General features: G+C 52.3%; 2 protein-coding genes across 3 annotated transcripts; both read right to left on the reverse strand.

Moving 5' to 3' along the window:
- Positions 1-401: 401 nt before the first annotated feature.
- Positions 402-9,840, reverse strand: TNNI2 (troponin I type 2 (skeletal, fast)). 2 transcript variants are annotated; one of them, XM_014959996.1, is made up of 8 exons: positions 6,266-6,627; positions 4,488-4,517; positions 4,306-4,312; positions 2,216-2,257; positions 1,800-1,928; positions 1,293-1,382; positions 984-1,160; positions 402-672 (listed from the first exon to the last, which is right to left on the reverse strand). In XM_014959996.1, the coding sequence occupies exons 2-8, from the start codon at positions 4,493-4,495 to the stop codon at positions 574-576; spliced, it is 552 nt and encodes a 183-aa protein (XP_014815482.1). In that variant the 5' UTR covers positions 4,496-4,517; positions 6,266-6,627; the 3' UTR covers positions 402-573. The 2 variants fall into 2 exon arrangements, with proteins under 2 accessions (XP_014815482.1, XP_014815484.1); XM_014959998.1 differs by lacking the exon at positions 6,266-6,627 and adding an exon at positions 9,822-9,840 and having other exon boundaries at positions 408-672.
- On the reverse strand, positions 7,028-14,213 carry LOC106898624. Its single transcript, XM_014959934.1, has 5 exons — positions 13,958-14,213; positions 13,166-13,264; positions 12,171-12,260; positions 10,972-11,156; positions 7,028-10,773 (listed from the first exon to the last, which is right to left on the reverse strand). Exons 1-5 carry the CDS (start codon positions 14,211-14,213, stop codon positions 9,922-9,924), a joined length of 1,482 nt encoding a protein of 493 aa, XP_014815420.1. The 3' UTR covers positions 7,028-9,921.
- Positions 14,214-16,091: the final 1,878 nt, after the last annotated feature.

Here is a 16,091-nt window from a genome sequence, read left to right on the forward strand (position 1 = left end):
TTCTCAAAGCCCAGTGGAGCCATAGGGTCTGCTTCTGCCCTGCAGCCTTCACCTCTCACCGCCCTCCCCACAGCTTCCTGCTGCTGCCACCATGTCTGGAGGTTCTGCAACACCTACTGGGGCATGGACTCTTTTTGTCTCTTTTCCACCAGTGAAGGAAGGGCATGGCCAGGAGCCGGTCGTACAGTCTGGCGGGAGGATGTCAGTGGAGCATGGTGGCACAGCCTCACCCTTTCCTCCCTGCAACAAGGGCGATGAGCATCCCCAGCTTCAGAGGGAGACCTAGAGGTCCCTTATCCCCATCCCCACGGCACAGCCCCTGCCAAAGCCTCCCCATCCCCACCAGGACCCCCACGGTGGGGGCAGACCCTGCTGGCACCATGGCACGGGTTGGGGTCTGGCACCCCAGGCAGGCGACACCCGCCTCTCCCGCCAAAGCTTTATTTACACTGCTGCTGCCAGGATGCAGCTTTTCGCAAAACCAGAGAGAAACAGCACCCAGTCGGTGCCCTTGAACACAGGGGGATGGCGGGGACAGGAGGGGGTGAAGGACGGGTGTGGAGAGGCAGGTGCTTAGGACTCGCCAGCCTCGAACATCTTCTTCCTGCCCTCCATGCCGGACTTCTCCTCGATGTTCTTCCTCCAGTCACCGACATCGCGGAGGTCCTTCTCCTGGGGAAGGGATGGGCACGTCGGTGCAAGTGGTATCCCCCCGATTGAGAACCCACCCGGGCAGGACCCTTCAGCCATCCCCCCATGAAAAACCCTGTGTCAGCTAGAGGAACTCAGTTCCACTTATGCTGTACGTCTTTTGGGGCTGCACCCTCCTTTTTCAACATCATGGGTGCCAGAGGAGGCAAGATTGATCAGGAAGAACGTTACAGGGAAAGTCACCCTCAGCTCTGTCTATCACAGAGGAAGGCGTGAGCCCCAGAAAATGGAGGCCAACTCCTGTATGGGCATAGAAGAGAGGGAAGGAGTACCTTCTCAGTGTCCTCCTTCTTGACTTGCTTCAGGTTGGCTCGGAGATCCATGCAGACCTTGTGCTTGGAGCCCAGCAGGGCCCGCAGCATCGCATCAGCGGACATGCGCACCCTACGCAGGGGCGGCCTCTTGAACTTGCCCCGCAGGTCAAAGAGCTTCTGGCTCAAGTCTTCCAGCTTCAGGGGGACAAAATTGGGGGGCAGAGAGAGAGCAGGGCATGGATTTTGTGAGACAGACCCAAGCAGCACAAGGAAGCACAAAGAATGGGCTGGAGACTTCCCTGAGGGATGGCTCCAGCTGAAACTCACCTCCTTGCTAGTCTTCTGTAGCTTCACCTCTGTGTCATACCTTTCCTCATCCACTGACTCTATCTTGGCATGAAGCTTTTTGCACAGCTCCTGGAAGGAAAACCAGACAGGGATGTTGACTGCTAGGACTCACACACGTGATTTATCTCTCCTGACTGCTCTGGTTCTGAAAGACCTCAGTGCAGAAGATAAGACTGGGTCAACACCAGATGGCGAAGGGTGGCTCACAGGCCAGCTCCTGGTCTCCATGCTCCCAGCTTCATGCAAACACTGCCTCAAACACATCATTAGAAACGCAGCTTTCCTGCCAGCCAGACCACTTTCTTTTTTTTTTTTTTTCAGGGACACCAGCTGTCTCTCAAGCCAATTACACATCAAGCCAGCTCCAGGACACCCACAGGTGAGAAGGCAGTCAAGATGGGGAGGACAATCTAGATCCACCAGGCTGACTGATGGTGCCAAATCCCTTTGCTCTGGCACAGTGAAAGGGGTTAAAGAAGCCTTTACCTGAAGTTCCTGCATGGATCCTGGGAGCGACAGAGGAGGGCAATGCTCTGCCAGGTAGTTTTGCTTTTCCACTTCTTTAGCAGCTGCTTCTTTTTCTATTTCAGTGACAGCGAGCTGGAGCATAGCACTCTGGAAGGCAGCAGGAGGATAATCAGCATGAAGTGGAGGCGAGGGAGGAGGGTGATCAAGGGAGGGCCCTAATGGAGAGTTAGCTTGGGGTGCTCCCCAGCAATACCCGCATCTCCAAGAAGGGATACTGGTGGGGACCCAGTAAGGAGTGCAGAAGAGGTGGGGGGGTGGTGCAGGTTATGCATCATGGCCTCTTCCAGAAGGCAGAGTGCCACGAGCTGGCTGGCTCAGGATGGGAGATGGGATGGTTGGGACACACCTCGTCCAGCCCCAGCAGTGCCACGTACCTTCAGGTGCTGCCGACGGGCAGTGGCTGCCCTCCTCTTTTTCTGGAAGTGGGAGGAAAGAGAGAAAAACAGGTTATCGGGTGCCCATTCCCCTTTCCATTCCCCTTCCCCATACAACCCCACAGTCCGCCAAGGACCCACAGCCATGCCAGGCAGTTAGCTCCAGGCAGGATGTACAGCTTGACACACAACTGGTCCCCAAACTATCAGCACTTCTAAGAAGAGGCTCCCTGCTGAACCCAGATTTGCCAACCTCAGGTAGCTAAAACCTACAAAGTGCCTCAGAAGAAGATAATGAAGGTGATGAACTCGAAGATGTGCATATGAAATATAACCTCAAACTTGACTTCTTCAGACTTTTAACTTTTTATCTAATTTCCTCTTCCCTCAGACATGTGTTTTGCCTTGCACTCAACTGCCCTGATGCCCCTGGGCACTCGGGAGCTGTGGGACATCTTTCTGAGCGGTCCCTGGCACACGAGTGAGAAGGAGAGCCAAGCAGGTAAAAAGATTAAGGCTGTGTAATTTCTGGAGCTGAAAGACCCAGTGCAGGTGATGCTGAAGGTGATTCTGTGGGAACCAGCAACTCCTTTTGCAGCTCTTCCCCAGCCTGGCAGTTACAGGTATTTTGATTTGCTGTGTTAGGGCACTGTGGATTCATCACAGCTAGAGGACAGACACAACCATGGGGTCTACAGGCCAGGAGGTTGTCCTGGCCTCCAGAGGTGGAGGGCCACAAGATCCCCCACAAGGGTCTGCAAGATGCAAACTGGCTCTCTCTTCCCTGGGATGCCAGATGAGCTCAGAAGACTAAACCTGCCCTTCTGTACCTGTGATGTGCTGGAACAGCAGTAACAGGTCGTCTATTCATAAAAGAAGTCACAACCTTGATGTGCTGGTGCATTGCAGCTGTTTCCTCAGCATCTTGCCCAGAAGACCAAACAAGACTGAGTGTGGCTGGGGCAAGGGAAGCACACCCAGACATCTGATACACTTTGGTGGGGGAATAAGAAAGCAGCATTTGGGTGTGTATCTGTGCTGCATAAAGGAGGAAGTGGATAAGGATCTGCAGAGTGAAATGTAACAAAATTTGCCTTGTTTTGCATATGCAAATGGCACTAAAGCCTTCTTGACAGGGCTGAAGGACTCTGCAGAGGAAAGGCATCCAGCTCAGAGATGAAGCGCACCATTAACTGGCAGGATTTTGCTGTATGAATCTGGCCAAGGGCCAAAAGAGAGTGGATCCCATGAGCAGTGTTAGCCCAGGGCTTATTCTCCATCTGAAAACTGGTAGCTTAGGAAAGAGCATCCTCCCAGCCTTCCCTGGGGGCACCAGGCTTGATGGGGAATCAAGGCACCTGTTGGACATCAGCACCATATTGTGAAGTTTCTATGTGTCCCTGAAATCCTCTTTTCTCTTGGTGACAACAAGCTTGAGCTTGTAGTGTTTTGGACATATGGGGAGGTGTCAAGCAGAGACGAACGAAGGATGGAGCAACTTGCAAAGAGGAGATACGGAGTGACAAAGCCATGCACCACTCTTCCACACCTTCTCTTATGTTTTCCCAACCACCCCCAGGATTCAAGACCTGTCCTGCTCCAGTTCTGCCACAAGGCAGGAACAGCTTGCTAAGGATGTAATCCCCACACTGCTCACGATGCCCCTGGATCCAGGGCTCACCAGTTCGCCTTTGAGAAGCAATTTGGAAGTGCTCAGTGGGCAAAAAATGAAGGGCTAGGTAGGGGGAAGGATGAGAGGGTACTCGGCCAAGGGCTGGGTGGTAGATGGGTGATGGAGGGGAGTCAGCTCTGGACCACCGCTTTCCCAGCACCATCTCGTGGCCAGCTGGGGAAAACAGGAAAGGAGGGAAAAAAGCATCTAACTCCAAGTCAGGAGGCAGAAAAGACCTTCAAAAGGGATTTTCCTTCCACTTCCCATCTTTACCAGAAGGAGTCAGCAAGAAACTCTTGCCATGAACCATTCTTCCCCACACACTCCCAGCAGCTGCTTTTTCCCAAGGAGGAATGGTGAAGCCAGGATTGATACCATGAGCATTGCTAATGGAAAAAATCCAGCAAGACACACTTACCTCTTCACTGTTCAGGAAGAGCAGATGGACAACGAAGGGAAGGAAGAGAAAGGAGAGAAAAAGGCAGTTAGCATCCTAAGCGGAAACAAGCAGAGGAATCTTAACAAGCATAAAAAGTTGGCAGTTGAACAAAAGCTTTTAAATGCCAACAAAATATTAGAGACAGAAAAATGGGAACTTACTCAGACATCTTGCTTTAGATGGTTGTGAGCCTGCAATGAAAACAAAGGGGAAAAAAGGTTCACAATTATTCATGCTGGTGGTGACTTTTGGGGGTTTAAAAATAAAGCAAGATTCCTCTAAAAAAAAAAAAAAAAAAGAGGAACAGGTTTGCTCTTATTTCCCAACTTCTCCAAATTTTCATCATATATGGGGAACTAGGCTGCAGTTTGTGGACAAGAGCCAAACACGTACCTACTCACAGCCACACAAACCTCAGCATCAGGGGACTTCTGGCCCAGCACCATTTGGTCTGGTCACAAAGAGAGATTTGTGACAGTAATTCCTGCAGGCATGTTTCTTGTTTGACCCCCAGGAAACCATTTTACACAATGAATGAAGAAGAGGAAAAAGCTATTCCCAGTTTACTGCTTAACTTTACCATGCAGTCTTGCCCCACTTCACGAACAAGAAATATCCCAAAGCCTGCAGAGGGTTGGGACACCCTGGGAACAGAGCCAGGCAGCGACTCCAGGTGACAATGAGGGACTTCAGGGAATGCTGCTGCCAGTATATGCATCCACTGCGTGGGGCAGAGGAGCCTGTTGCAACAGCCTCAGCACAGATGACGTAGGATGGGGTTGAAAGTTCTTGCTGAATTGGTAAAGGCACGAAGAATTTCCCCAGGCAATTCCTTGCATTTCCATTAAGTGGAAATTTTACAGGTACAGTGCAGCATATTAGGGAAGAGATGGAAGAGCACCTTTGTTTTGCTGTAATTTCCCCATAAATAGAATTTTACTTTTCTATCTCCTGCTTGTATCTCCTAATGGAAGGATGCAGGTGTGTTGGCCAAGCCCAGCTAAGCTAGTCCTTTGCACAGCAGGCAAGCCCCCGAAACACAGCCATCTGCAGACCCGGGAGGCTCTGTCGGGGTGTGAAGTGTTAATGGGGGCTCATGCCCGAGCGAGGAGGCACAGCTTGCAGGGCCAAGGAAACTTTATCCTGGAAAATGTGCAGGCCCATCACATTATTTGGGGAGGGAGTGGGGGCAGGGGGAGGAGGAAAGTGCTTCTAAAAATGGTCAGGGAGCGGCAGAAGGAGCTGCAGCTGTCTCCTCGGACGGCAGCCTTTCCCCGGTGCCAGCCCCCGTGACTCAGGGAGGTTGGGACGATGCGAAGCAAAAGCCAGCACAGGTGGCTGGGCTACAGCTGAGGGACACGGCGGCCGAGGAACGCCAGCTATTTTTACTTGCCTCCCTGCCCCGCGGCAGCACGCACCCACTGCGGCGGCAGCGATGCTGCGGGCGCTGAGGAAGCGAGGGGGACAACGTGGGGACAATGCCAGGCTGCAGCCTGCTGTTCTTGGGGAGGAGAGGAGGTGGGACATGGTAAATTTGGATGTCACCCCTGTCTGAGGATGTTTTTTGGTGAGAAAGGCGCTGCAAAGAGCGGATTGGGTGTAAGTAGGGAGCATCGCCGAGTACCGCAGGCAAGGATCCTATGGCTCTGGGGAGGTCAGCGTCCTTGCCACTCAAGCCAGAGAGCAAAACCAGCCAAAAGGGGGGGAAAGGAATGAAACCGAAGAGAAAGGTTGCTGGAAAAGACAGAGGGAGGCTTCCCAATGCATCCTTCCCTCTCCCACAGGCAAAGGATGGAGAAGGTTTCATTAGCACCCCCGTTTCTCCCAGCAGGTCACCCCACCTGGCATTTATCTCCCTAAAACTCAGGTGAGTGTATCTGCTGCCCCATCAACCCCAAAGAGCAAGCTGGGTCAGTAAGAGACATGCAAAACGGCTCACCCAAGTCTGGAGGAGAAAACCAGAGTGCTGCTGGCCGGACACGACGGACTGGCGAGCCGCAGGCAGCTGGCTGAGTAAGGAGGTATAAAAGGGCTTCTCGGGTGGCTCGGCAGAAAATCCACCTTCTCTTTAAGGGCATGGAGACCTTCTCAGACCAATGATGTGCAAGAGTCCCTTGTGCACCTCCCTTGGCTGGGGCAGGCCAGGCAGGCAGCCCCGGAGGAGAGGGCAGCGGCCAGGGACAGAGGGGTGGGGAGGGGGAGGACATCTTCTACCCATGGCGTGGGGAAGCACAGCCACCCCGGAGGAGACGGGGAGGTGCTCTTCCTCGGGAGTGCCGAGGAGGGAGCCTTCCTCCCATCAACCTGAGACACTGGATATGGCTTCAAGGTTGTGAGGAACCCGTGCTCCCTGCATGCAGCTATCCATCTGCAAGGCTTCCAATAAAATTTTCTGTTGGAGACAGAGTGACCTATCCACGGACAGAGGCACAGCTCCATTCACATCCCAGGGCTTGGGAGCAGCTCTGCCTTTTGGGAATGAAGAGGGGAAAGAGCCCGCACCCCTCAATCCACCGCTGATGGCACGTGCAAGAGCAATCCCTGAGCGAGCCACCTATCGCTAGCATGCTCTTTTAACCTCACTTACCACACAGGAAGCCTTTGCAGCTCTCCCCTTTGTGAAATATTTCAACACAACTAAGGTTTTTTAAAAAGCAAACCGGTGGAGCCGCTGCGGGCAGCCCCGAGGCTCACTGGCCTGCAAGGGCTGGGGAGAGGCAGCAGAGCATGAGGGAGCAGCCCCAAGCTACCAACAAGGAAGGTGATCCCCCACGTCTGCTGTGGGATGCCCCAGATCTGTATCTCCACCAGTCTGAGGGAAAAGCAGGTGGAAATGTAGCTGGAAATATTCACCAGCCCAGTCACACCACACGTAGTGTGTGTGTGTGTGTGTAGGGGATCCCATGGAGACAGGAGGCCAAACAGCTCCTTCCCTCCTCCCCCCGCCGAGGCGCTCCCTCCTCTTCCAGCCGGGGATTTTTAGGCTGATTCAGATGTGGCCCTGACAGTATTTTCCAGGCGCCTCTCAGAGGTTATATAGATAGCAGCAAATCTGCTCCTGCAGGCTTCCTGTTTCACCACCTTTAGCATCATGCAAGTAATGCTGCAGACACTGGTGAAGGAAGAGCAAGTCCTTGAGACAGGGCTGGTGTCTTGCAGGGGTTTGCCCCCATAGACAGCAGAGGAGAAACCCCTGGTGTGGACGAGGCTGGGCCTGCTCAGGATTTGTCCCTCTGAAATGTCAGGAGGTAGATGGTTTGGGTAGAGAACATCTTGGTGTCAATGTATGCTGGCCTATAGATCTGAGACACCCCCTTGCAAATCCACCGTGAGACTCCTGGAAATGCACAGTGAAGGTGCAGTTCAGCAGAGGTTTTGGCTGGTTTTGCCCTCATCTGGAATCCCATTGCAATGGCTGTGGGTCAGCACCTAGTGAAGTATCTGGGCTCGAGAAGAGCTGTAACAAGGATCGACCTGATCCAGCCCTCCTCTTCACTCACCTCCTGTACATCCATGTCCCCAGGACAGTGAGCTCTAATGGAAACAGGGTCTGCAGCTCCAGGCACACCAAGTAAATGTGGAGGTTAAAACTCCAGCAGCTTCTGCCCTCCCAAGAAGCACCCCTCACTGTAGCCGCAGGGGAAGACCCATTAGTAGAGGCACCACTGCACCCACCACCCATCTCCCATCTGGACTTCAGCAAAAAACAGACAGTTTGGCAGGAGGAACATCTGCTTGTCCCAACTAATGCCAGTTTTTCAGAAAACAGAAAAAAACCAGAGACCAAAGCAAGCACGCTTGCAGACAGACAGCAGCCACCTTCAACAGCCAACAGCAGAAATCACCCAGACAGCTTAGCTGCTTCCCTTCTCCTCTGATTGCCAACTCCATAAGCCATGGTTGACTCGAGAGTTAAACTGGCTTTTTATTATTATTTTCAAAGCCTCTACAGCCATTTTCTTTAGGTCCCTATGCATTTACATGCATTCCAGCCACTGCTGCCCCATTCGTCCTTCAAAGAGCATCTCAGCTTTTGGTGAAGGGATCAATACTGGGAGGGTTATACATTCAAAAATTTCCCACACCCAAGAAGTTTCCTTCAGCCCTGTGAAATGAAGGTTTTCTGAGCCTCCTGGAGCTCAGGCATGCAGTACAGCAAAAGAGATTTGCTCTGAGTTCAAGGTTTTGGTTACCACCTTGTGATAGGGAAGTGTTGGCCAGAAATACTTGAATAAAGAAGTTCAAATAAAGAAGTTCCATGATCAAAATTTGGCTAAAACAGATGTGTTTGTAGGATACAGAAGGAATGGATGGTGAGGTGTGGTAACAAGGTGAGCAGGTTTGTTGTCCCAAATATTGGCATCTGCACGCCAGGTAAACAACCCCACTTTGGGCCAACAGGTTGAGCCTGAGTCTGCATAAGGCTTTTGCTGGAGCTGCCTTGCACAGAGGTTAAGCTGTAGGGCAGCTCTCTGAAAAAACAAACAAACAAACAAACAAAAACAACAACAAAAAAACCAAAACAAAACAAAGAAAGAGGCTCCAGACCTAAAACATCATGAGGACAAAAAACAGAGAGGACCAGAAAGAAGAGAAAAACAAAAACATCCCAAAGTAGGAGCTATGGTTAACGTTAAGAAAGAGAGAGTTTTCCAAAGGAAGTAGTGCAAGTGTTTGAGTGATGAATGAAAAAGTTCCTTGCACAAAAGCTGAAGGAAGACAAAAGGAAGCCCCAGGCAACTCCTTCAGAGAGGTCCTCAGCTCCATGAATATGAAGTATCAAGCACAGGGCCTGGGAGTGAACACACTGTTCACACTTGGGTACCTCTCCTGTGAAGCAGATGACCTTGTTCCCTGCCCTCGTTCTCCTCCACTCACGCTAGAGGAATGTGCCATGACTCTGCCCCACCATTCCCACAGCACTTTCACCATCCCACGAGGACAGAGAGAGGAAAGACTTGGCATGTACAGGAGGTTCTGCCCTGTGCTTTAGAGAGACTCAGATGTGGCACTTCTGGGACAGGCTAGGCTTCTCCAGGGAACCACCACATGTTGGCAGGACTAGGCTGATAGATCCATGCAAGCTCTCCCTCATGGCCATCTCCTACACCCTTACACCTTCCCTCCTCTTCACCATCCTACAAGCATCAAGTGGACAGGCACTATGGAGTGATACGACACCAGGTGACATTACGTCTTACTTCCAAGGATGACACTGTTAGCAAAAAAACAAGCCTTCTACTCAGCAGCAGCTGAGCTCATGGTAAAAGCCGAGGCAGGACCACTGAGCAAACCAGTGTCTGACTTCCCTTTGCTTTCCCAAAATCCCATCAGACCAAAGCAAAGCACATGGCTCCTGTCCTGCCCAGAGCTCTCCCTCTCCCTCCAGTGTATCCCTAAAAGAGCTCCCCACGCTCTACTTCTGCTGGCACCAGCCTCTAGGAACAAAATAAGGGCATTGCCTTTGCATCTTGTGCTAGTGTTGTCCTACATACCCACAGCTACAGTCACCTCATTCACCCAGGAGATGGAGTTAAGGCTTTTGGCTTTTCCTCTTTAAGGCTGCTGACAAAACAACACAGCCACCCTGTCCATTTAGCTCCACGCCATCTTCCTTGAAAGCGAGTGCTTCAGACATGTGATGTTGATAGCCCCAGGCTGCAGGGACATCTCCAAGCCCACCAGCAGGTCCTGATGACACTCCTGGATGTTCAGGGGGTACCGTGCCCTCACGAACTCATAGGCTGCCAGCAGCCTCATGCTGTGCTTGACCATGAGGTACTGAATGACACAAGTAGGACCTAGAGAGTAACCATCCCTGCAGTGGATGAGGACACGCTTCCCTTTCTCCAGTGAGGCTTCAATGCACTCATTGATGTCCCGGAAGCAGGGCTGCCCCTTTTTGTGACAATCCCCATGAAGCAGAGGCTGGATATCGACCTTGAGGCGTGACCAGCTGTGCCTGAACTCTCCCCGTCGGCACGTGCAGGGTATGATGCTCAGGCTGCAGTCACTGGGCAGGCTGCTCATGTCAATGATGCTGTCAATGCTGTTGGTGCACAGTGCCCGCCCACTGTAGGCAGCGTTGAGGTTACCCAGGTAGATGCCATCAGTTATCCGAGTGATGATGGGCCCCGTGAAAGGGGAACATGCAGGATCTCCCGGTTTCGGACTGGTGGGCTCCTCAGGATGCAGGTTCTTCTTCCAGCTCCCCCTAAGGGACTTGTTGGAGTTGGCATAAGGCAGGGGGCTGGAATCAGGCTTGGAGCTCTGCGACAATGGTGAGAAGATGGAGAAGCAATTGGAGAGTTTGGCCTTGGAAGTAGCGTCTGCTGGACAAAGCAGAGGAGGAGCAGGGGTGGGACTAGATCTGAGGGCACAAGAATGGGATGCCTGTGCCAGAGACCCCAGGTTGTGGGCTGCCCCTCTACTCTCTGCTTCTTCTATCTGCAAAAAGAAAGGACTGGTGAGACTGCAGAAACTTGGCTCTCCAGCTGCATGAGCAAGGAGGCATGAGCTGGCAGCTGGCTTTGCCACAGCAGCACTTGGAGACACTAGAGCCCTCAAGACCTTGCACATCACCAGCCCAAATGCCCAGCCATCCTGTTCCCCTGGGTCAGGCACAAACACAACACAAAGGCTCACCTGGACCTGCAGACACCTCTGCCAGCCCTGGGGTGCTGATTCGCTGCACCGGTGGTCTTCTCTTCCTGATGGCCCTGAGCAGAGTGACTGGTGTGTGCTGCCGGGCTGCATCACTATGGACACCACATCCCCACCCTTCTCTTCGTGCCCTTCACTTTTACTCATCGCCAAGTTTGGACAAGAGCCTGTAGAAAGAGAACGATTCCATATGTACTCACACACAGGTGCTTTTGATATGAATGCTGGCCTTGAACAGAAACAAGGCATTTTAATGATCCCTTCCACTACAGAGGGACACTCTTCAGTGTGGACTGCTGGAGGGGTTTGCAACTCATTGAAAGCTGGAGCCAGGAAGGATAGCATTTCGAACTGAAAACACAAAGGGGTGAAGAGCAGCTGCAGGGAGAGGGCAAATAACAGAAAACCCCTCTGGATGAAGCATCAGCCTCCAGCAATGGAGAGGCTGTATTAGCCAGGGTTAGCATCACTTGGTTCCCAGCTAAGCTCCAGGCAGAGGTCTCACCCCTCAAAGGAGCTTTTCCCACTTCCATCCTCACCACTTGGACCAGAAGGTGCCTCAGACGATGTCACAACCTGTCCCTTTCTCCATGGCCCTAGGCTGAGTTGGCAGACCCTCTTGAAAGCCAACAGCCAACACCTCTGCCCAAGAGAGGTACGTGCTCAGGCCTCCAGCAGCTGAGGTGATCTCTCTGGTATTTCCTCCAAACTTGCCCCTAGATAGTATTACAACAGTGACCTGACACCTGATCACAATCATCCGTGTGTCTGCACGTCCTCAAACCCTGCTAAAGACCAGGACATGACCCAGAATGTGTCTGGAGAACAGTCTGAGACCACTGTGTGCTCAAATGAGTATAGTTGCAACATGTCTTTACTATCAAAAGGTCTTTCAGGCTCTCTGTGCCAAAACGAAGCAGCAGCAAGAACACTATGTTAATAAATAAAATTTTAAAAGTGGCCATAGAGCACACACACAAAAACAAAAGAGCAATAAAGCACAAAGCTCTTCTCTCCCCAAGGTCAGTGACTGCCCTACAAACTGTTGGTCGTGTAGGGAATGATTCTCCAGAAATTATGTATTTCAAGCTGACTGGATTTTTGCAAGTGCTGTGTGACCTTAGACACCACGTTTCATAAAAAAGCCGGGAGTTGCTAAGACCCTCAGCAGCCTCACTTACCTGCACAGCACTGAGAGAGAGCCATGGGAGAAGAGAGCTGTAAAGCAATGGGCCTCTGGAAGGTCTTCTGGAGGTGCTTCACAATTAGGCCTGGGAAAGGAGAGGACGAGCTCAGACTAGGAGAGGACTAAGCCAGAAAAACTCAACACCCAACCCCATCAAGCATCTTCCAACACCACCCCCCATGCTGCTTACTTCAGGGTGTATCTGAGATGAGTTTTCCTCTATGGAGCCAGACCTGAGTTTAGCACATACCCAATCATCAGGGGTGGTGTGGGATGAGTGCACCCAAAGCAGAGAGACCTTCAGAGGATTTTGTTTATGGCCTTTGCAGATGTGAACGTGTCCTTTGTCACATGCAGAGTAAAGTTCCCCAACAGCTTTTTATAAAGGGCTAAGTGTTTTAACTGGGTTGTCTTAAGTGACACCCTTCATGCCAAAATTCAGGCTCCTATGTTAAAACTGCTCTGACTTTTATGTAAGTTAAGAGGAATATGCTCTCCATCCAGGGCAAACCCAGATGCCAGCTGAGCAGAAGCCTCCACCTGAGACAGCCACCTCCTTCACAGGCAATGAGGAGAACTGACTCTTCCAAGGGTGGAATTCCTCTAATCCTAAATGAACAATGAATGATTCACTATTCAAAGTGCCTGTTTCTCACAGAGGGTTTGTTGCCCCCAGATAACTTAGATGGGGACATCTGAAATGACCATGAGCAGGGCGATGAAACAATTGTTTGCAAAACTACCATCTTCCCTGACGCTTCTCACAGGACTTAAAATAAGATATGGGTTGGGGTGTTTGCAGGTCAAGACCTCATTTCAGCTCAGCTGAACCACTATTCCTAATTGACTTTGTGCTTGTTTCAGCTCAAGCTGAACCGCAGTAAGGGCCCACAGGGGTTTCATCACCTTTGAGTGGAGTTAGCAAGGCTGGTTGAGAAACCCCCATCCTGTTGACATGCAACAAGTCATCACAGATGGACATCCACTCACCTGTAATGCCAATCTTCTTTGGGGGACATCTTTTGCCCAGCAGCGTGACACTTCTGAAATCCTTGGGCTGCTTCTCCCCTGGCTCCATCCTGCCAAGACCTGAAATACGGAAAAATGGGAGGTTTAAGTTTTTTAGGTCTGTCCGCAAAGTTCAAGTGGAAGTAGCCATTGGGGAGCATCTCCACACATCCATTATCAGTCCTGCTCCTCGGATGGGGCTGTTTGGGGCAGGAGGCTGCCACCCCACGAGGGAAACCCTTCTCCATTCCTGTCCACAACAGTGAAAGGTGCACCAGGATGTAAAGTGGTCCTAAAAACACCTCTGTGTCATCAGCCTGATCCAGAAGCAAAACAAGTCCAGTTTGGGGCAGGAACAATCCCAGATGCAAGAGCCCCAGCAGCAGTCGGAGTCGAGGCAAGGGAGCAGAGAAAAGGGAGCAGAGAAAAAAGTGTGGGGGCAGGAAGAAGGGAGCAGGAAAGAGAGAAGAAAGGGTAGGAAACAGTGGGTAAGAAAAGGAGCAGGGATAAGGGCAGGGCTCCTTGCCTCTCCCTGAGAAACTGAAAGTCCCATCCCAGCAGACTGGGCCAGGGCCGAGGAGGAAGCCATCGCCCCGACAGAGAAGAACGGACCATCCCGCAGCCCCTGCCTCTCTCCTTCCCTTCCGTCCCCCCCCCACCACCACCACGCTCCCCGCTTCAGCACAAAGACCCCCCCTCTCTGTTCCCTTCCCCTCTCCTCCCCTCTCCGCCGTGCACCCCCCCCCGCCGCAGACCCCACACCCCAGACACGACCTCTTCCCTCCGCCCCTTTCCCACCGGAGTTTCCCAGAGGCCCCTCGCTCTCCCGCAGCCCGCCCCCCGACCCGCATCGCGCAGGGCCCTTCCGCAAAGTTTCCCGTCCCCCGTCCCGCCCCCGCGCTTTACCGTAGGATGCCGGGGTCGGCTGGGCCCGGGGGCTGGCGGCTGCCCCCGTCTCCCCCAAGCACCCCTCCCGATGGAGGGGCAGCCTGGGAGACGTAGTTTCAGTAGGAAGCGTGGCGGTGCACATCCCTCCCTCCCTCCCTTCCTCCTCGCCAAAAGTGAAAGGCTCGTGGTGGGCTCCCCAGTTCAAGAGAAACAGGGAACTACTGGAGAGAGTCCAACGTAGGGCAACCAAAATGATTAAGGGATTGGAGCACCTCCCGTACGAGGAAAGGCTCAAAGAGCTGGGGCTCTTTAGCCCAGAGGAGAGAAGGCTGAGGGGAGACCTCATCGATGTTTACAAGTTCCTAAAGGGTGGGGTGAAGGATGGAGCCCGACTCTTTTCAGTGGTTTCCAGCAATAGGATGAGGGGCAACGGGCACAAGCTGGAACATAGGAAGTTCCCCTCAAATACAAGGAAAAACTTCTTTCCGGTGAAGGTGACAGAGCACTGGGACAGGCTGCCCTGGGAGGTTGTCGAGTCCCCTTCTCTGGAGATTTTCAAGACCCACCTGGATGCAGTCCTGAGTGATGTGCTCTGGGCAATCCTGCTTTAGCAGGGGAGTTGGACTAGATGATCTCTAGAGGTCCCTTCCAACTCTGACAATTCCACGATTCCGTGGGGCTCCGGGTGGGGGGACCCCACAATGCTTTGCCTCCCCTCCTCTGCTCTGTCTGGGGGGTACCACCTTTCCTCCCACCCACTTTGAAATCCTCGTGTGACCCTTGCGCAGGGCCTTCTTCTGCTGTCACCCACCGCCAGCATCCCACAGGAAACCCCGGGCTCAGGATGGCCGGGGGGCTGCCAGGACCCCTGCTCCTTCATGAGAGCCTCTAACAAAAGCCAACTGTCCTCTTGCTTTGCGTGGAGGCATCCTCATGTGTTTCCCCCCATCCCTCCCCCATCACAACCACAAAGGATAAAAAAGGTGTTTAAAAGTAAAAGCTGCAAACCTGCCTAAGACCCTGCAAATCCAGGAGCCAAGGCTTTCAAAAAGTTTCTGTACGTGCCAAAGTACACGTTTACCCATAAAATTGTGAGACATACTGATGCTAGTTATCGAATATTTATAAAATGGGAACGCTTGCTCCTTGTGAGAAAAGCTTCGATATTCTCCAGCTCTCAAAAACTGTGAGACTAGCCAAAAAAATCTGTGGCTGGAGGACAGCCAGCGCATACCCAAGCTGAATGATGACAGCCCATAATCATTTTTGTCTCATGGCAGATGACTGGCAATAAGCATATATAGGGCTCAGCCTTCTCCCGGTGTGGCTCTTCTGTTTGATTTCCTGAAGTGCAGGAACAAATATCATAAAAATCTCTGAATGGGGGAATAATTTGCTTTGGGAGGGACCTCTGGAGGCCAGAATTATGTATGTAAATTAATGAGATTATAAATCTTTATACAAACACCTTGATTTTCAGTCCTTCTTGTCTCCTTTAACAGACCTCTGCCTGGCCCATGCCCTGCTTTTTACCTTGCCACCATCCTGCAAAGCTGCTAATTAAATGCAGAGGGACTGTCCCTTGCATGAAGCAGGGAAATGAACTCCCCACACGCCAACGAGACACCTCGCACCGTACAGACTGGCTTTGGATACCTGCTTTGGCCCCCCTTAACCCACCAGCAAAATCCTCTTTGCCCCTGTGGTGCAGGACCATGCTGGCTCCTGCCTCCTGGAAAAAGCCACATGAACACCTCCAGCATGGCTGCCCGGGTACCAACGGGCTTTGTGGCAACGGGAACAGGCTTGCACCAGAGCACCCCAGCTTTCTCTCCCTCACACACACACTCCATCTCCAGAAGAAGGACTCTTGGCTGGTTACACTCTATCAGGGCCACAGAGCAGATGGCACAGAGACCCAGCTTGGAGCACGTACCTGCCCTGCCCTCTAGATGCAGACAGGGGAATACAGCACAGACACAAGCTGAGGAGGAGTTGGTGTCCCCCCTCCTTTAACTTC

This window comes from Calidris pugnax, unplaced genomic scaffold (assembly GCF_001431845.1).
Source record: "Calidris pugnax isolate Ruff unplaced genomic scaffold, ASM143184v1 scaffold435, whole genome shotgun sequence".
Lineage (NCBI taxonomy): Eukaryota > Metazoa > Chordata > Aves > Charadriiformes > Scolopacidae > Calidris > Calidris pugnax.

Coding starts and splice junctions, on each gene's coding strand:
- TNNI2 (XM_014959996.1), bottom strand. Junction 1,383..1,799: donor GATCCATGCAGGAACTTCAG/GTAAAGGCTTCT, acceptor TTTTCCTTCCAG/GAGCTGTGCAAAAAGCTTCA. Junction 673..983: donor AGAAGGAGGACACTGAGAAG/GTACTCCTTCCC, acceptor TCCCTTCCCCAG/GAGAAGGACCTCCGCGATGT.
- LOC106898624 (XM_014959934.1), bottom strand. CDS start 14,213: ATGTGCACCGCCACGCTTCCTACTGAAACTACGTCTCCCAGGCTGCCC. Junction 13,265..13,957: donor GAAAGGGGCGGAGGGAAGAG/GTCGTGTCTGGG, acceptor TCCGTATTTCAG/GTCTTGGCAGGATGGAGCCA. Junction 11,157..12,170: donor TCTCTCTCAGTGCTGTGCAG/GTAAGTGAGGCT, acceptor CTCTTTCTACAG/GCTCTTGTCCAAACTTGGCG.